The following is a 23,951-nucleotide window of genomic DNA, read 5'->3' on the forward strand; positions in this document are numbered from 1 at the left end:
CTGAGAGGGAATGTTTGTGTATGTATATAGTGCAGTTACTTTCAGGGGGGGGGAGAGGATATTTAATGATCAATGCATATAGATTTCAAGAGGTGTTACACACAGATAACATAGTAATAAAGTAAATCGTTGCTACAATACACATACAAATTATTACAAAAAATAATAAGCTGATGATTCATGTACATAATAGTGATGTAATAGAAGGACTTCAAGTGAACGGTGTTGCAGACAATTGCAGATTGCAGATTGTGTTGCAGATTCCATGCAAAGTTTATCATTGTTGCAATTACTATATAGATGAAAATACATTCTCGAGATATAAAAGCCTATAGTCTATGCACATACCACTAATATAACAGGTAAATTACCACTGGATACTTGGAAATAAAGGGAAAGGGGAGAAGAGGAAGAGAGGTAGGGGTATAGTGGTGTTTTATTGTGTTAGAAAAGGTCTGAAACTTAAAACATCATTCAGACCAGGTTTCAAAGTTGCTTGTAGATCAATTATCCATTTGGTTTCACAACGGAGAAGTTTGATGTCCACACCTCCACCCCTAGGGTTAGGGGAGATATGTTCCAGACCGTAGAAGCTCATAGTTGTGATTCATGCCAACATGATGGCTTACCGGTGTTGTGATTCTACCTGAAGTTACTGAATATATACTGTATGTTCATATATCCTCACGCACATGCATCATTTGCACGACATTTTTCTGCCCATTTAAGGCAAAGGGTCTAGCGGTTTATGAACACAGATCATTCTGCAAATCGGCAACTGTCACTTTTCTGCAATACCACTCACTCTCTAGGGGTAAGTTCTTCATATCCATTATCATCACAACAATAGCAACATTTTGACCACTATTGTGAGCCTTTACTATACCTATAAGTACCTTGCTCTCTCCTCCAATTCCATTGATACTATACTTAGATACAATATTAATCAATGATTTTAAAAATCCCCTTTTTTTACCCTAATCAACTATTAAGTGCATTATTAATATATAAATATATATATATATATATATATATATATATATTTGGTTTTATTACAAAGAATTTATAACTAGTCACCCTCATAATTTCTTTTATACCATTCTTGTTTTAACTCATTTAGTACCTGTCATCTCAGGCCTCCAACCAAAATTAGCACTTCCCACATGATCCTTGATATTAACTGCCAGATTATTTCTTCAAGCGTCTTCCAAGGATAAGAACCTGCTCTAATTGCGGAGTAAGTGGCATTATTAAAACTTAATCATATACTCCTCACTATGTCTATAATTATTCTTTCATAAATAACACATGTATTAATACACTCTTCTATTACCTGCTATATGTTACTTTACATATAGACCCTCTTTTTCATCATATACATCCTGCGATGTACTACACTTTACATTTTAACAAGATACCAATGACACTTCCATTTGGATACCTTCATATAATTTTCATTACTAGACTTCATAGGTATTTCTGTTATACACCTGTGACACTGGAAATGATCACATATTTTGTAATATTGGCATGTGCATGCATTTTGCCATTAGATTTGTTATATTTTATGATGAAGCACTCTTTGTATTTATCCATACTTATCTTTGATACATTTTTACATGTTACTGTGCAGCTGCTCTGACAGTCTCTACTCAACTGGCGAAACGTGTCGGGCAAGAGACTTTCAAATCATATTTTATTAGTCAGACAACTGAAAGTTTAGTTAACAGCACTAAAGCCCCTTGTGAATCCATCCTCAGGGAATACTGAAGCTTGAATTGGGTTTTATGTTATACACTATCTTTTGTATTTATCACATATGCTAAATATGTTGTGATTTTGTGCCCATCCTTTTTTAGGTATGCCAAATATACACTGTCTTCCGTATTAATTTAAGTTTATATATATATATATATATATCTTGTGAGGGGTTACGCTTAGGATCGCCTTTGCTGGGGTCAAAGAACACTTGTCTGGTTCATCCAACTCAGATCACACACTGAGGTATCAGCCTTAAACTGGCTTGCAGCCAGGTTTATTGAAGGTTGCAGATAAAATAACAAAAACAGCAAAAGAAAACCTTGCCTGTCCGACACTTACTATACATCAAGACATCCCTGTCTATCAGCTGGAGGGCTTCTCCCTGTCAGCTCAAAACCAAGCTTTCAGCAACCTTCTACTCACTTTTGAGCTCACTCACACAGAACCCCTGTATGTGTCTCCAGCATAGCTCCTCACACAGAACCCCTATCTGTGTCTCTCCAAACAGCTCTCTCACACAGTCCACCTGTCTGTGTCTCTCCAAGCCAAGCTACTGACTGAGCTCCTGGCTCTAGGTTATATCCCCACCCTCAGTACTTCTTCATTATTTATCTCACAGGTGAGTCTTCCACCTGCTGCTTCACACAGGAAGGAATCTTGGACAAATTACTTCACATAAAAGAGCAATCTTGGGCAAATATATCTCCCTTCCACCTCCTTGGTGTCACACTATATATGTATATATATATATATATATATATATATATATATATATTTAAAATGCCCTATCCTATCACTAGGCCCTATCACTAGGAATGGTGATCCCTATTCCATAGATTTATCACCATTGCAGCAATTCTTCCTTTTTTCCCAATGGTCAATCTAGTATAGATGTTGCAAATGCCATGCACTACTGGATATGGAGAAGTATGTGACTGACTCTCATGATGCATTGCTTGTACCTAATCAGCCTTGTGTAAACTCTAATCTCATCTCAAACAAACTCAGCAAAGATTAACTCCCGAAAGATTCGAGGGAGGGCATTTAATCATTCAGATTCTTAAATGTTTCATTAAAAAGCACAAAATTCATAACTGATGCCCTGAGCCAGTAATAAAACAATTCATAAAAAAAACAAATACAACATTTGTGTCTGGGATCAGAAGTTTGGCTGAAAAAAAGAATTGTCCAATTTAAAAGTGTTACTTTTTTGTAAAGAGCACAGAATTTGTTCCAGATTTAATAACCATGAGCTCTATATGGAGCGCCGTACTGGGATGTGTGGAGAGCGGCACTATGGGAGGACTGTAGGGACGATGGTTGACGTCTGACGCCAGCCTGGCAGATTGATGAGTGGGTTAAGCTCAGTAAAGATACTAAATAACAGATGGATAATTAGAGGTGAACTACAACAGAGATTTACTAAATCAGATCAGCGTGGCATCTGCTGGCGGCCGTTGCTGTCTTGCAGGCTGACTGCGCTGTCACTCACTAATGTCCCCCTTTGCTGAGACGTGCACGTTGCTGTACAGGCCACTCAAGCTAATTTTTCTAATTTCCTTATTTCTGCTTTTGCTTCTATATAAATGACCAAGCTATTGACTTTCATTAGTATTTTACTGCTATTCTCTATCTTCTATAATGGCAAATTTAATTATCTGATGGGTTTGTAACTTTGAATACAAAGCAAATGAAGAGATTGTTTGTCTTTCCAGAAGGGCAGCACTAATATGTACTAGCAGGTCTAAATTACAGGTGCCTGTGTATGGCTGTGTTTATACATCTCAGCCACAGATCAGCCCCTGCTGTAGTCTCTCAGTTTGTGATTTGCTACAAAGTTACATTGTTTCAAACCATTAAATTGAAAAATCTCAGAAAATCCTGAATCTAATAAAACATCAAAAGTCACATTCAATCATTTTAATTATGCAGCTTTCATTATATGAATACCTGGTGATCCTTATTCATGCAAAATTAAATTTGAAGTGACAACAGTCTTCCAGTTGTTATTCTGCACTATCTCCCTGCTACATTGTGGAAACTACAAGGGATGTATTTATGGATTTGTTGCCCATTATTATGGTTGTATTTTCAAGCACTGTCATTAAAATCCCTATGTATTGCTCATTTCAATGCATATTAATACTAAGACCCATTCTGCCACCTACTGGCCAATTATCAAAACAACACAGCAGCAGCAAATGTAAATCCTGTATCGAATAACAAAAATATGGCTGAATTTGGGTCAAACTGGGAATAATTTATGAAAACACCCTGAGTTGCTGAACTACATTGCTTTTATATAGTTCATCATTTTTAGGAAGCCAGTCCAGAGTCAATGCTGGAGCACATGCATATAGACAGGAAGTGCCAGGGTATCAGTTTGGAGGGATGAGCATTCCTAGGCAGACTGTATTTGCATGTAAATGGCCCTAGGTAATGCTCACTTGTAATCCTGAACGTCATTGATTGAAATAATAGAAATCCAATAAATGAACAGGGCCAGGCTGGGGAGAAAGGGGGGAGATGATGCTGGATGTCCTCCAGCCGGGAAATGGGACAGACTTTATCTGACTTGCTGCAGCTTCCTATGCTCATCGAGTAAGCAATTTTAGTCCAGAAGAGACAAGACGGAAGGGAAGGCTGGGGGTCTTAGTTATAATAGATAGTTGGTATCTCATTCAGGTTGATTGATTGGGAAAAATATGTGTTGTCAACCTCCTAATAATGATGTCTCAATGACCACTCAATTTGGTTAATGTGCCTAAGCCCTTAATGTCTGAGTAGGGACAATTTATGAGAAAATGTGAGGACAGAGCATTAGGCTACTTGCGACACAGAAAAACTTTTAGGTATTGTATGAAATTAAAAAATCACTTTTATTAAATATACAAGAATTATAAAAACCATACAAATGGGAGTAACAGAGGTTAATACACTGTATCCTTCAACAAAGTTTTTACAAACGTGTATCAGGAATCAAAGAGCAAGAGAAGATGGGTCTCACCGGACGCGTTTCGCCCATGTGGGCTTCTTCAGGGGATGATAGAGACCCTAATCTCTATTATCTCATTCAGGTCATTAACTCATCAAGAAATGCTAACTTCTGATTAGCACCATTGCTTAAATTGAAGCTGGATTGAAGGTAAGAGACACCTTTGCTGACTTGTTTAGAATTGCAAGCTCCAGGTTCTCCTTTACTTGACAATTACACATCATTGCTTTGGTCCAGCTTCCAGTTGGTGACAACAGTGGACAATGCCTGTGCAATATGTGTTGGCAAAGACTGCAGCTGGGTCTTATGTCTTGGGGGACTTACAACGCAGGACAACCATTGGGGGACAGGTGCAGAGTGTTGTCACCCCATTGCAAAAAACAAGAACACCATTGGGGGACAGGTACAGAGTTGTCCTTTATTGCAGGATGATTGTGTATTATTTTAATTAAAGCTGCAGATTAAAACATGAAAAGGACTAGAAATGCATGAATATAGTAATGCTTAGATGAGAATGTGATGATTGGATTTAGGTCTATTTCAGGCAGATATGGAAAAAAATGTCTGGATAAAGACCCATTGTTCTCCATTAACAGGTGGCGGATGCAGAAGTGGAAGCGGGCAGTAGGACCATGAGGCATTGTGGAGGATCTGCAGACAGCCACTGCACCAGCCCTGCAGGGAGGAGGTGAGTCAGTGAGCTTCTTCTACACATCCAAGGGACCAGACAGAGGGAATCCTGTTCTCAGGGACCTGCCAGGCTCCCAGCTGTGGCAAAAGGAGGAGGTGGGGGGATAAAGCAGAGAGCTCAGGGTGGGTGGGCACAATACAGAGACGATGGTCAATGCGGTCTTAGCATAGCATAGCCTCGGATCCCCCAGCCCAAGCTGCCCAGTTCTATTGTGCCCCTTTGTATGGGCTCTTGATGCCCAGTGGCCAAGGAGGTCTCTATACGTGCTGATCATTGATCAATACCCTCCAAGCTCACTGCTAGCTGCTAATCACTGATTGAAGATATAACTCTGCCAGATCAAGAGCATTTTCTATTGCTTGGTCACTTAGCCATGCCAGTCCAAATTCCAGCACTGCACGGCTGTAGACTGGCACTGGCTGCTAAATCAGTGACTGCACATTGAAAGTGGGTATTTTTTTGCCTACAGATTTTACGTGGGGTTCTGCATTGCTTTATCACCCTTTTATGTCCTTTGATATCGCCCTACAGAAAGCCCTGTGGTCATAAACAAAGAAAGAACATCTGAACCTCCAATCCACGGAGAGGGAGATGCCCGCTGATCTAAGGGTGGGCACACACTGACATCAACATGCTGCAAGCTTGGCACCTTGTGTTGGGTGAGTTCTGCTTATGTGTCTGTTTTTTCAATGGCAATCTGGTTTTATTTTGAACAAAGCGAGAGCCAGGAGCTGGTGAGGGCATGCTGAGGTTTGTAGTTCTTCAACAGCTGGGTAGAGACAGGTTGGCCATCGGCATTATGGCACTGGTTCTTTTGTCGCAGTGCAATGTGTCTGACAGCAGCGCACTGTTTTAAAAATTCATGCGGCTTTAGGAAGGGTGGGCACATCACCGAGCTTCCAATGGCACCTTGGGCACCGACACAGAGAATAGGCCTGTGTCAATGCATTGGATGACAGGCAAAAAAACAAGAGCCCTGGTGAATGAAAATTCTATTTGATGTGAGAGAACAATTATTTTCAAGGTGTAGTAACCCTTAGCAACTGACTGGGTTGCTATATCAGATAAATATTCCAGAATTCTTACATATCATTGCTGGTCATTATGCTGCCCTATTAATAATTAACAAACTGTGCATGTTGATTGCTAGCTTTTTGGTGCTATTTCATTCAATAAGTCATTTGTATACTTGCTGTAGATTGCAAGCCTTTTGGACAAGTAGTGTGTAGGCACTAAATCCTGTAGAAACCTGTCATAGATTGCAAGCTTTTTGGACAAGAAGAGTGTAAGCACTGCCTTGCTCAATATATTATTTGCATGCTTATCATACCCTGCAAGCCTTTTTATGATCAGTTTCTAGGTACTGCTTCATTTGTTAGGCCACTTGGGCACATGGTGTAGATTGCATTCTTCTTAGACAAGCAGTCTGTATGAACTGTCTCATTGTACAAATGCCGTAGATTGCAAGCTTCTTAGACGAGCAGAGTGTAGACTACATAGGAGGCTTGGCACTGAACATACCCTGCAAGCTTTTCAGATGATCAGTTTCTAGGCACCATGTCATTATTTAGGCCAGCTGTAGATTGCAAGCTTCAAAGACAAGCAGTCTGCATGAACTGCCTTATTGTACATATGCCGTAGATTGCGAGCTTCTTAGACGAGCGTTGTGTAGACTGCATACGAGACTTGGCACAGGTCCCTCTTTCTCAGCAGACTTCTGTCTGTAATGAGATTACAGCCTTGCCGTGGCTGTGACACATTCATCATGCTAAACAGGCCCCTGAGGATCACATAATTAATTTAGCCATGTTGGTACGTGACACTTGCACGCCGTCTACTGTTATGCAGCTGGGGTGGAACACGCAGCCTGTTACTGAGAAGTACTTAGACCCCTCCTGATCATATACCATGTCCATCAACCACCTGGGGAAGCATGTTGTAGAACTACAATGCTCAGCATTATAAACCAGAGCCTTTGGAAACTCAGGGACCAGAAAGGAAGGATAGGTTTTTATTGGCCAGTTTGTTGCCCTTTTATGATGCTCACCAGTCTTTGGAATTACATAGTGCTGGTGAATTTATGTGCCAAGCCATTTATGAACCCATAAACCTGGCAGATGTACAACATCTTCAGCTTTTTCCATAAGCAGGAACACGAAGACCTCTTGAGCATTCCTGTTTAGGTTATGGGAAAGGAGCTGCATGCAGACAGTGCTTTGGGAAACAAGAGAGATCCAGCAAATCTGCCTGATTGCTTTATACCCCCCAAAAAGTCATACGGGACCAATGGTGCCCCAGAGATGTGAGGTCACTTTCTTACTTTTTTTTTTCTTACTATTATGTATTTTTAAAGTGCCAACATCTTACTCAGCACTTTAAAGAGCCCATAGTCATGTCACTGTAACTGTCCTGCAGAGGAGCTTGCAAGTCTATAAAGTAGTCATAGTCCAATGTAACATTTCTGACACTATCCAGGTCAAGATATTGTCAGCTTAAGTCACCAATAGCAAAACATCCTTATCTGGCATGTGTCGGAGTTGCTTGATGGCCTGTCCAGGCCGGATGAATTGCACAAATCTATGATTGATGACGGCTCAATGGCACGCACTCAGTACAAGTGGTCAGATGCATTGAGCTTTCTTGTTTTCACTGTGGATATTCTCTTGCATCCCAAAAACTAGTGGGTGACACTGCTTTCTGGCCTTAGATCATGTTAGGGACATTGGACTGTGACAATGGGCCCGATGTATTAAAGTTCTCTGAGGCTGGAGAGATACTCTTTCATCAGTGAAGCTGGGTGATCCAGCAAACCTGAAATGGATCTGGTCCAGGATTGAAAATATTTGCTAACAAATAGCAAATTATGTTTAAGAAATCGATTCCAGGTTTACTGGATCATGCAGGTTCACTGATGAAAGTGTATCCTCTCCAGCCTTGAAGAGATTTAATAAATCAAGCTCAATGGTAGGGGCATTAGATTGTGAGCTCCTCTGAGGAACAATTAGTGACACGGCTATGGACTGTGCAGTGGTGCATACTATGTTGGTGCTATAAAAATACCATAAATGTCATAGTTTTTACATTGTCCCAGTCATCCATAGCCAACACATTTTTCATTTTTAACAGATTAGAGAATTATTAAATCCCTTGTTACGTTTTTTGCGTCACATTCATTAATTAAATTCTACTTAACTTCTTTCTTGTAAACACATATGAGATGAAATCCTGTTCTTGACAGTTGCTACTGGAACAAGTAATCTCAATGGAAGATTTATTTTTTTGGTGACAACTTAATATTGTCTTCATTACTTTTACTGTCAGTCCCAGTGGCAATGGATGAACACAGATGGTGAATCTCCCCAGATAAAAACCTGCCAGGTGTTCTAACCATTCTAAGCCTTAAAAAATGAATATTAAAATTTGGATGGACTTTGGTTCTTTTGACATTTTGAGTATAGTGGGTGCACTCTAAAAATGCCATCTTAGTGCCTTGTCAGATCTATGGTCAACCATCTACATGACACAATACAATGAGCCTGATTTATTAAAGCTCTCCGAGGCTGGAGAAGATGCAATTTCATCAGTGACGATGGGTGATCCAGCAACCCTGGAATAGATCTGGTCCAGGGTCCAAAACATCTGCTAGCAAATAGCAAATGACTTTGAAGAAATCCATTCCAGGTTTGTTGGATCACCCAGGAGGGGCAGTGCCTTTATGGTTAATTTTGCATATTGATCACAAGGGTCCAGGGGTTCATGGGGATCTATGAACAGACATTAAGGGTTAAGACAAATAGGCATGCTCACCCTATATTGCCTGCACAACAAATATGACTTGTTTTATAAAGTTCAAATTCCAGAAGTGCCTGATCAATGATCCATTGTTCAGTCCATCGGTGACCCATACATGCCTATTCAGTGTACCAACACTCGTTCATGGTCAGTGGTTTTGTATATGGTGAATCGCGGATGAGATTGGCACCTCCTGAGCTTGCAGAATATTATTCATTTTGGCAAAGACAGCTTTATATCTGGAGTTTAATTTGCTAATATTTAGTCTTCCCCTTTTCCTCACCTCCCCCTTCTCTATCATCACGCTGTGGACATTTTTTAAAAATTAGGCTCTTGTTTTCTTCTATAGGGCTCATCCCATTCCTTTTGGTGAACTGTGAGGAGCCCAGTTCGGAGGGACTTTCCTCCACCTCTCTGGTGGACCTATCCTCATCCTTGTCCACTCTAGAAACCTTGGATTCCACAGAACATGGCAGTGACAGGTACTCAGAGACCGACATCCACCATGATTTGCTCCACACACCTCAAGGGTCTGGTTTTGCCAGCCAGGAGACAGAGGAGATCTCTATCTTCCAATCCCCAAAATATTTTTGGGATGATGACACGAGAAAAATGAATGAGACCAGCGAAGACAGCAGAGCACAAACAGGTGGGTAAATTCGGTCTTGGATGTTGTTTTCTTTCTGCAGGAAAATTCGGCAAGGAGCCATGGCCCTCATCATATTTCTCATATTTGCAAATAGTTTAAAGAGTCAGTCTAACATTTCATCTTTTCGGTTTTGAATTAGTATTTATAAATAACTAATATTATGACCCAAATGGAGGTCATACCAGTTGCATCTACAACTCACCCCCTCTGGTCTCTTACCAACTCCTACAACATTTGCTTTGAAAGCTCAACCAAACCCAAAATGAACAAGGCAAATTCTGATGGCAATCATCATGATGGCAAGTTATTAGGTGATCACAATCCATGCACAGAAGAAATATGGGAGTCAGAATAGCTGTTTTATAGACTGAATCTGTTGCACACTGCACTACAGTTTATTTCCTTTTATTTCTGAATTCAATTGGTGGGTTTTTTAATCAAATGTGCCCATAATTTTGCCCAAATTAATAAGAACAATAGACACAATAATACATTTCCAGCATTTCTGCATTACAGTAGAAACCATGTACCAGCTTGGAGAATCAGGACTTTTAGTTGCAAGAAGTAGGTGGTATCAATTCTTTAAACTTAATCTATCAACAGGAAAATAAAGGTTTCAGAAGGTGGGGCTGTATGGGTAGGTGCACAGCTACACCCAAGCCGGTGGGGTTTTGAAATTGAAAAGTTGAGATGTAAAAGTAATACCTAAAATTTACAATAAAGAGCACAATGGAATGAAAATGTTCCCCCTTTTGGGATTAGTTATGTTTTAATGCAGAGCGTGAAGCTGATAGGATATCTTGCAAAAAAAGTACAGCAAATGTTTTTCCAAGCTCCAAGCAAGATCAGCAATTTATAGCATTCATACATTTCTGAAACATGTATATTTGTTAGGAATTCTCTCTATCGTTGGCCCTGTTTACATTGGATGTGGAGAAGTCCTTGGACAATATGGAGTGGGGCTAACTCTTTTTAGCACTGGAGTGTTTTGAAATCCAGGGTCATTTTGTATCTTTCCTTCATTTAAGGTTCTCTGACCCCAAAGCAAGAGTTGCAAGGTACAAGCATACTCTCTCCCATCTTCTCCTTACAAAGAGCTCTTAGACAGGGATGCCTGATTTCACCATTGCCTTTATTTTGGCCCTGATGCCCCTAGCCATGTCATTGATCTCCCAAGCATCCACTGGTCTTGGCCACATTCCCAAGTGAAGAATGCATAAGGACTGTAAATGGGCTGGCCAGTGTTAGATACTTCTGTCCCCACTGTAGTTTAACTTGCTGTTTTCTATACTACTTCTTTAGTAATATAGGAGCCAATGGCAGGAAACAGAGACAGCAGTGGAGAGACCTAGGCATACACTTTTGAAACCACTGTAAGTGCAGCATGAGCAATGAAACAGATACCGATAACACAATTCTCCTAATAACAAGCTTTTCTTTTTTATTATTTCTGCTTAAGCCACAAGAGACAGTCAGTAGGTGGAAAAAACACGTATTACCATTGGTATCTTTTGAGATTTGCTGCCCCTCATAAACATATTGCCACGGGAACTGACCCACATACCCTAATTTCTAATAACAAAGCCCCTAGCAATATAAGGAAGACCACACTTCCACCGCAACATCATTAGCAGTCCTGCTACTGTAATAAATATTATATTATTCACACACAAGCAGCCAAAATACACACAGGGGACTCACTGTAATGGAATTCATCAGAAGATAGTAATTGGTGATCGGTAGGGAGATATTTACAGATGTAGAAATTTGAGTAATCCCCTGCAGTGATGAATCAGATGGATGCTGATTTAGAGTATTCTGGACTTCTGTATTACTGTATCTGGGGGAATTTAAAATCTGGTATTACAGTATATCTAAACCAGGCTTTCCTGATTTTTTAGGGAAACCCTTGAAATAACTTTCTGTTCTTGGGGAACCACTGCTATTATTACTATATCTACAGCTCACAGTATATTAGTGTGGTTGTCAATGGGAAGAATGTCTCTTAGATTGCTGGCTATTGGGAAGATATCACCCTGACAGATAAAAAATATATTGGTGAAAATTACCTCAGAGGTCCAAATTGCTCATTGTTCAAGGCATCCCTAGCAACCTCTGGAGGAACCCTGGTAGAGAAACACTGGTCTAAACCCAAGAACAAATGATAATTTATTAATATATATATGAGTATATAGGTTTAAGTATAGAAAAATAGCTGTTGATGCCTCTAGATCAGTGTTTTTCAAACAGGGTTCCTCCAGAGGTTGCCAAGGGTTTCTTGAGCAATGAGCAATTTGGAACACTTGGGTCAATTATCACTAATTTTTTTTTGGATATCTGTAAAAGTGACATTCTTCCTAATGACCAGCATTGTAAAAAGGAAATCTTCCTACTGACCACTATGTAATGTTATGTAAGCTGTGAATATAGTAACTGTAGTAGGGGTTCCGTAAGACCTGAAAGTTATTTCAAGGAATGTTAAAAAGTTTGAGAGGCACTGCTCTAGAATTTCAGTGACCTTGTGACGTCCTGTTAGCTAAACTGACATCAAATAATGTTATCAGCATTCCTAGCTATGTCTGGACTACAAAACACCCCTCACCCAATGTAATAAAGATGAAAAGAGTGGAAGTTTTTTTTTTAGTCTACATCAGGAAAAAAGCCAAGGGTAACAATGCATACCCAACGAACTGTACAAATGGATGAGCTATGTTGTCAGCCTTGGATGCTCAACATCATTGCTCATCCATAAATACCAGGTAAGCGCCGTCACTCTAGAAAGTATTTTACTAACAGCATACCAGGTGGAAATGGATGGATAGGCTAACCTGCATTTATTATTGTTATTTTTAATTCCAGATATGTCTTAGTAGTTTTCTCAATCATCAGTTACAGATAACCAACATGATTTACTATACTATCAATTGCAGCAAATGCACGCTCCAAATGTCACTTCCCCATTGAAAATTATGAAAAGTAGAATCTTAATAAAGTCTGGGATATGAGCTCATAGTAAAAGGCTCTCTAAAGGGATGAATGAATGTGTGTGGACCTGGCCAGTACGATCAATTCAGCAATATATCCCTAAATCAGAGATATGGGAGTATATGTTTGCACGGTGGGAACAGGGACTACAATAAAGCGTTACTGCAAGGTCACATGATAAGCATTATACTATTGGAACAAGGACATTCAAAATCTCTTTTAATAGAAGATTGTAAAAGTTTAGAGAACTAGAAGTAAATCACATCTGCTCATTACCTATGCAAGTTCTTCCTTCTGCTGTCTTTTGTTTATTGATAAGTCTATTGGTGACCTTTTATTAGAAGGATTATCAACAGTCATTAACAGAAAAATTATACAAAGATAAACATAGACCATCATTACTGATATTTTTTAATTACCTATCCACCTAAAAGTCATGGAAAATTTACCAAAAATATACATTTTTCAATTTTATTATTGTAGTTGAACCTGAGTCAATGGACAGCAGAGTCACCCATGTTGAGACAAGCACTTTGCCAAAACAAGTTTTAGAAACGTCTACGACATGGTGGCCCACAGAAGCTAGCGAGACTCCTATACAAGTATCCCCAGTCATTAAGATCCAAGCTGAAGAAGATCCTCTCCAGCCGATACACAATGAGACCACAGCTGTCGTTCCAGATCTGGAGGACAGGACGGTTCCCAAGATGACTTCTACTTCCTCCAACCCCACTGCCAAGCCACCTCGAAAGAACAAGAAGCATTCTGGGTCCAGAGGACATCACACCGGTCACAAGTCAGAATCTGAACGTCACCCTGGACCTCCAGCAGACTCACGGGGTCATCCTGCAGGACATTTTCCCCCTGGACACATGAGCAATGAAAGTATGGCAGCCAACCAGTCCATGTCTGCTTCCAACAGCAATGAGAAGCTCGATGTTACTCCAGTGTTTTCCACTCAACATGAAGAAGAATCAACAAAGGCGGCAGCCCCCATGCAGCTGTCACCAAGTACTGAGCAGGTATTTATATCAGTGTTTTTATTATTTGTATTACTAGACTTGGTTTGCAGAGTTATGGACTCTTAGATTGTAAGCTCTTCTAGACAGGGTCCTCGCCACCTTCTGTGTCACTGTCTGTAGCTGTCTGTCATTTGCAACCCCTATTTAATGTACAGCGCTGCATAACATGTTGGTTCTATAAAAATACAGTTTATTATTAATATTAATAATAATAATAATAATAATAATAATAATGGACGACTTTACAACAATAAGGCTAAGTGCCTTTTTATTTACAGTTTTTTTAACATTCTGCTTTATATAGGGGTTGCAAATGACAGACAGATACATCTTTTTACAAACTGTAAGTTATCATAAAAGTGCAGGTTTACCCATGCAAAACATTTCTGTTCTCTTTGATTGCCCCATCTATGGATTACAGTAAGTTCTGGGAGTTAGAAGTCCTCTGAAGTCCGGCATTTGTATTTCTGCCAACTGTCTGACCTTTTAGTGTAAGCACACCATGTCTCCTGAGTATGCATAACAGTTTCTCATAACAGAGCCCATTAACTGAGAGAGCTGCAACCAACTTATGTGCTCTGTTTTCTATATTATTGCCATGTCTTAGTAAATAGAATGCAATGTGATTTATCAGCATGGGTCCAGGGACTTGACAGGGCAGCGACTGTCCGTCAGCTTCTAGCTCTTATCTCCAAGAGTCATCCTGATACTAATGGATGGACTCTAAACAAGGTGGGAAATATACATTTGTTATACAAATGCACATTGGAAATCATTTAGGACCAAATGTTCAGATTATATAAAAAAAAACATGAAACATTTACTTTGATTATTAGAGAAGAAGAGCTAAACTCCTCTATGTTGGACAGAGGTCTTCTGTTCCTAGACAGATGCTTTTATCTGTTCCCTGGATTTCCCAGATCAGATGCAATGCTGATTGGTTGCTAAGAGCCAAATAATATTACAATCTTGTATTTATAAACCACCAACATATTTCATTATGTACAATTAAAAGGGGTTACAGATGTCAAATCTACCTATATAACAAGTACAAACTGTGACATAGGAGGAGGAGACCCAATTGAGCTAACCATGGATCTGATTTAATAAAGCTCTCCAAGTCTGGGGAAAATAGACTATTGTTGGAGAATTTGTGTGATCCAGCTAACTTGGAACGGAATCCTTAAAAGAATTTGCTATTAGTAGGTAATGTTTTCATTCCTAGGCCAGGTCTATTTGAAGTTTTCTTGATCACCTGGGTTCTCCCATGATAGTCTATCTTCTCTAGTCTTGGAGAGCTTTAGTAAATGAGACCTAGTGAAGTAGGTGGTGAAACATAGTATAGAATAGATAGAGTAAAGAGAATCCTGGCTAATTGGTGATGGGTTTGACATAGAGGAAGAAGGATTTGTAAGGCATAGTCAAGAGTTCTTAGGCTTGTTTTAATATGTTAAAGGTAGTAGCAAGCCTGCTAGGGAAGGAATTCCAGAAAATAAGAGCAGACCCAGAGAAGGCCTGGAGCCATGCATGGGAAGAGGTTATGAGTGAGGAAGTAAATTGCTGTCCAGGAGCGGAGAGGGCAGTAAGGGGTATATTTATATATCAAATCAGAAGTACAAGTGGGGCAGGATCAATGGGGTGATAAAATGGTAAAGCATGATAGCTTGTTTTCAATTATATTAGGTTAATTGGAAGCCTGTGGAGTGATCACCTATGCATTGCCTGATTTGTAGAATTGTTTTTGTAGTAGTTCTGTTTTATTTATGCACAGGACAACAGCTATTTCTAATGGTCCACTGGAGGAACCCTCATTGTTCAACAGAACTTCACAAATGGTTCCATTTTACATAATATTTATTAAATTGGGTAAACCCTTTAAGAAATCATTCCCTAACTTTAATTTATGGGCCAGTGGGTGAACATGCTGCAAATATCTTTCTCCTGACTATTGCAAGAAAAAAATGCAAATTCCACAGGTACAGTGCTAAAGAATAGGATTCTGGAAGCCTTGAGTGAATTGGGCCACTAGTACTGAATATACTGGGTAAGAGGGGTAGATGTATTTTAACATGTGATTGCAACAATTAGGTAGAGGGTGGAGCTGAGGTATCTATCCTTTGTTGGGCAAAGGCTATTTCCTGCACTTGCTCACATGCATATCATGACAGGAGGTGCTCTACATGTATGCCATTATAGGGGGTGGGGGGTTAGCAGGCTATTATATTTATGTGTATATAATGCCACCCTTCCCCAGTATAGTTTGGGGTCTTAATTGGTGAAGTGTGATATGTGTTTCAATTGAACCCTGCTACATGCTATGGTTTCTTCCACTGGCTCCTAATTCAGGGGCTGGTGGGAGGAACTATCAAGTGCAGGAGGGGGGGGGGGTGTTCCAATGTTAAACTTGTCTTCATTTTTAAGGTAAACCTACAATTTTATATATTCTTTCTGTGGTATTATTTTATTACTTTTGGAAATGTTTCAATTTCACAGAACATTACACACAAATTGTTTATTTTCAGGTAATCTGCAAAGATTGGATAAATTTGGCAGGAAAAAATTACATTATCCTGAACATGTCGGATGATATTGATTGTGTAAGTACTGACAATTTTCCAAATGCATTAGCCAACACCACCCAGGACATTTTTTCTTTATAAATGACATTTATTGAGATTTGATCGATTGCCACAGGCAACGCCACATTTTCCGTTCAATGAAAATTCGCATTCCTGCGTCTGTCAATGACTTAATTTTGTGGCAGACTCAGCCGCCCCCTCCCAAATTACACTGCTGGATGTGCAGGCCGGAGCCTGCCCCAAGATGTACCAGTCTCCATGACAACTGTCCCTATTAACCATCTCCAGGGTCTCTTGGTTGCCATGGAAACAGCAGAGGGGATTAGACATTCGTAGAGGGAGGGAGGAATGCGGAACTGCTCGGTGACCTTTTCTCCAAGCTGCCGACCCTTTCGTTGCCGCACAGCGTTGCAGCGCCAAAAGCACCACTGACTGCATCCATTGTTACAGATGACGTAGAGGTAGCTGTTAGTAACCAAATGAAGATCTTCATTTTTCTATTCAGTGGAGTGTTGAGTGGGACTGACCTTGTGAGACCACCATATAAAGGCATTTCACCTGTTTTTGGGTTTTAGAATAGTTTGTTGAACCAATCTAATGCCAACTCAAAGTAACCATGTACATTGCCCATGCAACAGGTTCACTTTAATGGAGATCTACCTTATTCCAATGCCCTGTTGCCCCTCCAGTCAGCCACCAGTAATGAATAGAAAGCCCTGTAGGAGCTAGGAGTTGTATCTCCCAGATCTCTAAGGAATGGGGGTATAAACATGGACATTTTTGGGTTATGGGCTAAAGGAGGACCATGCAGGTGATGACTTAGCTGGGGGACTGCCAATGTCACTCTCACTGGCTAAGTCTTGTCACCAATCCAAACCTTTTCTTGGTCGCTGTCCACTTGGAAGGAGAATGACACACTCTGCCCGTCCCTAGGCAATCACAAGTGACCCCACCCATTGACCAAAATTCGAAAGGATGGAGGGGTCATCCAAAATTTTGCAATTTTTAGTTACACCCATAGCTATTGAACCTGCATGTGACAGCGTTAGTCTAATCAGTAGGGAGTCCCAAGCCTTGTGTAAGGCCTATATTAACTATATGGTCCTCCTTACCCTAAATCAACCAGCTCACCCGTGGAGCAAGGCAAAGGTAGGCATGTGTTTCTAAGGATGAAAGAGTTAAGGCAAACCATATGAGCTTTAGTCATCCGCGCATATTACTATCCGATTGTAGACGCTATGAAGTCTAGGTCAGGATTATATTGCCACGCAATTCCGATTCTCCAAAGGTCTTGGTCACCAGTGGCAGATGTAGCCAACAGCGCCCCCTGCGCACAACTGGCTTAAGACCCACCTGCCCCTATTGGGACTCCTGTTGGCTAAGGAAAGTCTGGGGCCCTCATGCAAAGGCTTGCATTGCACCTCCCTATGTCTACCCCTGCAGATCACTATTGTCAACATAAAGTGATGGATAACCCAAACTTTGAAGTTCAGACCAGAACAGGAGCAGAAGGAAATCCTTCCCATGGGGACAGGTGTTCCAGTTACAGATGTCTAAAAAGGCATTTCCTATCACTCTAAAGGATTTTTCCCCCTGCTTCCTGTTGTATACTAAGGAAAGAAAGTGAAAGCACCCTAATGATATTAGATTTCAGGATATTGGCCAATTACACTACAATATTTTCTTTAATATGTGTTTTCATTTTGTCCACATTTACCTAAAGCATATTGGATTGCACAATCAGATTGTGACATTTTCCAGGTGAACATCAGTGCCTTCATTAACTGATAAAAAAACAAATCAATTAGAGAGCAACAAGAGGTTACTTCATTTTCAGCATGAATTAAAGATTATGGCTTAAAGTTCTAACCCTGCCATGTTTCAGGAATTGGAGGATTGTGGTAAAATTTGAACAGATAGCAATGTTCATTTCATGTTTTTTAGTAGCATCAAATTTCCTTTTTTTTTTGGACTAGAGCATTTATTTAATTTTGCAGGAAGAGTTCAAATGGAGGAAGGGACAACAGCTGCTGTCTCTCCTGGAGGGTGCGCTGTCATGGAAAACAGAACCGTCCCAGAGGGACTGGGTGATCTTCCTGAGCAAACCTAATGAGAATGATAATCACTTGCTGATGACTGTCACAGAGGAGGAACGTAAGTCACTCCAGGATTCAAACCACGACGTACGCTTAGCCATCAGTGTCCAGACACTAAGGGATCTATTTAAAAAACAGTGACTCTGATATTCACTGAAACGTACCCTGGTGGCAAACCTTCCAGGTCCATGTTTTTAAATGACAGCAACTGATTCTCCACCAGGGAGTGTATCAGTGAATGTCAGATTTACTGCTATATAAATAGGCCCCTAGAAGTAATGGTGCCTTTCTACATCTGGTCTAACATTTCATATCTCCATTTTTTATCAAGGTATAGTCCCTGCCAAAGATGTCTTCATGGCTATGGGCGACATAAAACGAAGCCTTGCAGAGGTGAGTGGTAAATACAACTAGTAGGTAGGCTTGAGATAAGTGCACAGATCAATGCAATATGGGAAAAAGAATCAAAGGGGCAGTAATGTGAGGGGTTCAGAGATTTGCATTTGACCCATTCAAACCTTCAATAAATGTGCTAGTTGCTAGCAAATGTTTTCAGTCCTGGACCAGATTCATTCCAGGTTTGCTGGATCACCCAGGTTCACTGATGAAAGTGTATCCTCTCCAGCCTTGGAGAGCTTTATTAAATCAGGCCCATTGTCTTGTAAGCCTCTGGACTTATTGCAGTGATAACATGCAGAACTGCGATTCCAGCACCAGCAACCGAGGCAGCAATGGAGGCTGCAGCAATTTCAAACTGACCTGTGTTTTCATTAGAATAAATAATACAAAATTTTTTTTACAGATTGGGATTGAAAGTTATGCCAGTACGGTCAGCTGCCAGTCGCGCCCCAGTCCACCCCGGAGTGATTATGGCAAACTCTTCATTGTACTTGTTATTATCGGTTCGGTATGTGTCATGATTATTGTCGCTGGTCTCATATACATATGCTGGCAAAGGCGTCTGCCCAAACTGAAAAACATGGTGAGTACCTACTTATACAATATGACTTCACAGCTATAGACCAATGAGCAGAAAGATTTAAAAGCATCTTTCTCTTTTGGCTCATGCATATTACTTTACAACTGTATTGTCTTTTCAATTTTTTTTTTTTGGTAAACATGTAAAATAAATCAGCTTGATGTAAGTTATATAATCAATTTGTGATAATGTGCTGATACAAGGCAAAGCAAAAGTTTTATTAATATTTGCCCTGTCCACCTTTTATTGAGTCACCAGAACAAAGACATTGTATATTGTATTGTATATTTCATCTGCAGATTTTGCATCTAGCCCAGAGTTCAAGTTTACATCATCATTATTTTAGAATAGGCTGAAAAATGATTAGGATATTCTGATTGATAGCTTTGGCAAACCACCTTTATTTCCTTCATATAAATCCCAATCTAACTTGTTTTTTTTCTACACCGTGTTCCTTTTTAATCTCTCTGCAAGGAGCTGCATTTCGTGGAGAATGGCTGCCATGATAACCCCACCCTGGATGTGGTGATGGACGGCCAGTCGGAAATGCAAGAGAAAAAGGCCAGCGTCAACGGTGGCACCACGCACCAGGCGGACGGTTGGGAGACCCTAATCAACAAGACGGACAAAGAAGAAAATGACGCTATGGAGGAGGACACCCACTTGTAAAGGCCAGCGACAGCACCAGTCTGTAGACAAGAACTTTCGTTGGCCGAGGGTCACCTTCAGGATGCGTCATTTCACAAACCCCCAGATGCTGGGACTAACACAACATGGAGTTTGTTGATCTGTAGCAGCACAGAAGTCTAGATAGAGCACACAGTGTCAGTGACTACTCATAAGCTGGTCCGCGGTTTACAGTGTTTAATATGATTGCACTTTACTCTTCCAAAGATTAAATTCAGAGTCGGCTCACCAGCGTAATACTATCTGCCAGCCTTTTGTAGAGCAGCCTTGTCTGGGCACAGTGTTGTTTTAGATTAGGCATTGTCCATTTTTTCTCCCCTGTGGCGATGGAGGACTGGGATCGCTGTTAAACGCACAGACCACATCCGTTGTTCTTGCCTTGCTATGCCAACTGTGTGTAGTTTGTATTCTTACAGCTTCGTACCGTGCCCGCTGGGCAAATTCTGAAAGTCGTAAAAAAAAAAAGAAAGAAAAACAGGGTACAGGGTAGCTACAAAAAGAGTTTTCATGATCTGAGGGACTTTATTTTTTACTGATAGATTGTGAGATGGGTCAGTGCCTTGCACTTTGCACCTACAGGCCTGTGTGGACGTTTTGTAGACTTGCCACTAAACTTGCTGCAATTACTGAAGACTTGCCACTGACTGTTAAGACCAATGCAATATGGTGAATGGAGTTATGGGATGCCCTTATTGATCATGCAACAGCAACATGTTACAAGGTAGCTTACACTTTGGGGGTCCATTGCACAATCACAACATTGGTGTAGTGCAGTTGAGGTCATGTGATTGCTCAGGTGATGACACTGGTCCATATAAAGGGTCATAATATGTAATTTAGTTACAGGAGGATAAAGCCTCTGGACCATCTCTGTATTCCTTCCCATGATTCCCTGCAAGCATTGAGCTGATGTGCAGTCCTGTAGGCACCCTGTAAAAGCAGAAAATATCCTATTGTGAATGTTGTGCTTAATCCTGAATCTTATATCGTAAATCTAGAGCTATGACTAGTACCACACTTGCTGAATCAAAGCCTTGGAACTGTAAATGTCTTTGTGGTCCTTATAGTGCCCATAGCTTTGTGATCCACCTTGCTAAGCTGTATAGCTACAGAGCATAAGGTGACTCATGACAATCCTATTTCTACTCTAACAGTACCTGTTCATAGAGGCTCCTTTAAGATCTTTATTAGCTTTGCAGATTTCTAGTTGCAGCTGTACACACAATGTAAAAATCCACATTTCTTTTATATTCATGAATGGCATTAGTCAGGCTTTAAATTCCAAGTTTACTGCTTTAATTTTAACTGAGCACCAGTGTTTCCTGAGGCCCTGCAGCTACTTATATCTTGGCCTAAAGTGGTGTCTCTGCCCCTTCCACAATAGGGCTGGGCTGTAACTTTTAATAGCTTGATATTGCAAATGTTTATTATGTTTCAATGGTTTTTTAAGTAAGTACAACACAAGTACATGGGGCATCAGTTCTTTAATTCATTAAACAGATATGCAAGATGACCAGAAAACCAGAAAAAAAAGAGTGGGGATTATTGTGAGTGATTGTTACTTTATTTATTACAGCTGGGGGCTCAGTGCTACAGAGTACTGCATGAAAGGCACTGACTTCCCTGAAGGGAATACTTAGGACTTGGGGAGACTTTAAATTCTTCTTTGATTTGCCATCATTTGGTTAGGGACAGACCCTGAGATTATGGTGGCAATGTCTCACCAATGGATATTTTATATGGTTTTTCTCCTGCAGCTATCACTTTTACTGGGCAGCTTGGCATGTTAAATGAAGAGAAAAAAAAGTACTGGCAGGATCAATAGGTAATGCAACAGGGGGACAGCTATTAACAGACTTCATCATATATGTCATTTATGAATTGGCCATGGTTCCTCTTTAAGACATGATCTATCTTTAATAAGCACACAACATTAAAAAATTGAAATTTAGGATTATTGGGTCAGGATTTCAGATTTGGTTCAGCGGGTTTGGCAGCACCACAAGTGAAAGCACGCCCCCCGGGACTCACCATTTCCACAGCCTTTCGGAGAGCTTTATGTGACCTATGTCTGGTGTAGCAGCTTGGGAGACTTTGGAAAGTTCCTCGGTATGATGTAATAGAGTTCTATTTGTGTAACGGCATTTCAGTGCGTTTCTTTGTAAAGCTATCAGTGTTATTTCTCCAGCTTTTTTCTTATTTTTTTCTGGATGTATGTAAGCCTGGCCGCCCCCTTCACTCCACAAAACAATAGCGTTGTCGGTGTATAGCTTTGATGGAATGTGCACTACTGCGTAATAAAACTTTTGCTGTTCGACTGTTGGCCAGTTTTCAATTGCCGTCCGCGCTGACAAATCTAAATTAATAAAAGGAAATATCTGAGACGTGTTTGTTGTTTTAGCTTTGTGTGATTTTTTGGCCTCCTTTGGAATTTTACAAAGTGGATCTGTGGACTATTCTTCATTCAGTAAAGTGGTTCAGCTCCTGAGCAGATGCCTGGATGTCTCGGCAAAGGTAAAACCTTGGATCCTTCATCATGAAACGTGACCATGTGGACCATGCTTTCACCTTACTTCTTCCTCCACGTCTTCCTATTGGCCACCAAATTATCACTAGCCAATAAGAAAGTTCAGGGCCGGGTCAGAGCATAACTTTGCCAGCTTTGATATAAATAGGAGGAATAGTGCCCCATCATTGGTATCAGTGAGGGGAATAGTGCCCCATCCTTGGGGGTATCAGTGGGAGAAATAGTGGCCCTTTATTGTTACCAGTAGGAGGAATAGCGCGCAATCATTGGGGGTATCAGTGGGAGGAATAGTGCCCCATCATTGGTACCAGTGGGAGGAATAGTGCCCCATCCTTGGTATCAGTAGGAGGAATAGTGCCCCATCCTTGGTATCAGTGGGAGGAATAGTGCCCCATCCTTGGGGGTATAAGTGGGAGGAATAGTGTCCTATCATTGGGGGTATCAGTGGGAGGAATAGTGCCCCTCCAATGGCACCAGTGGGAGGAATATTGCCCCACCATTGGGGGTATCAGTGGGAGAAATAGTGCCCTATCCTTGGCATCATTGGGAGGAATAATGCCCCTCCATTGGTATCAATGAGGAAAATAGTGCCCCATCATTGGTAACAGTAGAAGGAATAGTGCCCCATCCTTTAGGGTATCAGTGGGAGGAATAGTGCCCGATCATTGGTACTAGTAAGAAGGACAGTTCCCCATCCTTTGGGATATCAGTGGGAGGAATAGTGCCCCTTTAATGTTACCAGTAGGAGGAATAGTGCCCCATGATTGGGGGTATCAGTGGGAGGAATAGTGCCCCATCATTGGTACCAGTGGGAGGAATAGTGCCCCATCATTAGTACCAGTAGGAGGAATAGTGCCCCATCCCTGGTATCAGTGGGAGGAATAGTGCCCCATCCCTGGTATCAGTGGGATAAATAGTGCCCCATCATTTTTATCAGTGGGATGAATAGTGCCCCATCATTTTTATCAGTGGGAGGAATAGTGCCCCATCATTGGGGGTATCAGTGAGGGGAATAGTGCCCCATCCTTGGGGGTATCAGTGGGGGGAATAGTGCCCCATCCCTGGTATCAGTGGTAGGAAAAGTGCCCTATCATTGGGGGTATCAGTGGGAGGAATAGCGCCTCATCATTGGGGGTATCAGTGGGAGGAATAGCGCCCCATCATTGGGGGTATCAGTGGGAGGAATAG

General features: G+C 40.8%; 1 protein-coding gene across 2 annotated transcripts; it reads left to right on the forward strand.

The window, feature by feature from the left end:
• The first annotated feature begins 5,452 nt into the window (after positions 1-5,452).
• On the forward strand, positions 5,453-22,624 carry PODXL2 (podocalyxin like 2). Of its 2 annotated transcripts, none has more exons than XM_072420543.1 (9): positions 5,453-5,542; positions 5,979-6,106; positions 9,589-9,888; positions 13,357-13,895; positions 16,418-16,492; positions 18,472-18,628; positions 18,902-18,963; positions 19,373-19,552; positions 20,024-22,624. In XM_072420543.1, the coding sequence occupies exons 2-9, from the start codon at positions 6,079-6,081 to the stop codon at positions 20,216-20,218; spliced, it is 1,536 nt and encodes a 511-aa protein (XP_072276644.1). In that variant the 5' UTR covers positions 5,453-5,542; positions 5,979-6,078; the 3' UTR covers positions 20,219-22,624. The 2 variants fall into 2 exon arrangements, with proteins under 2 accessions (XP_072276644.1, XP_072276643.1); XM_072420542.1 differs by lacking the exon at positions 5,453-5,542 and adding an exon at positions 5,591-5,894.
• The last annotated feature ends 1,327 nt before the right edge of the window (positions 22,625-23,951 follow it).

This window comes from Pyxicephalus adspersus, chromosome 8 (assembly GCF_032062135.1).
Source record: "Pyxicephalus adspersus chromosome 8, UCB_Pads_2.0, whole genome shotgun sequence".
Classification (NCBI taxonomy): domain Eukaryota; kingdom Metazoa; phylum Chordata; class Amphibia; order Anura; family Pyxicephalidae; genus Pyxicephalus; species Pyxicephalus adspersus.

Excerpts from the sequence above, each read along its gene's own strand:
- PODXL2 (XM_072420543.1), top strand. The coding sequence starts at position 6,079 with ATGCTGCAAGCTTGGCACCTTGTGTTGG. Across the intron at positions 6,107-9,588 it reads AGCTTGGCACCTTGTGTTGG|GGCTCATCCCATTCCTTTTG; the intron begins GTGAGTTCTGCT and ends TTTCTTCTATAG. Across the intron at positions 9,889-13,356 it reads AGACAGCAGAGCACAAACAG|TTGAACCTGAGTCAATGGAC; the intron begins GTGGGTAAATTC and ends TTATTATTGTAG.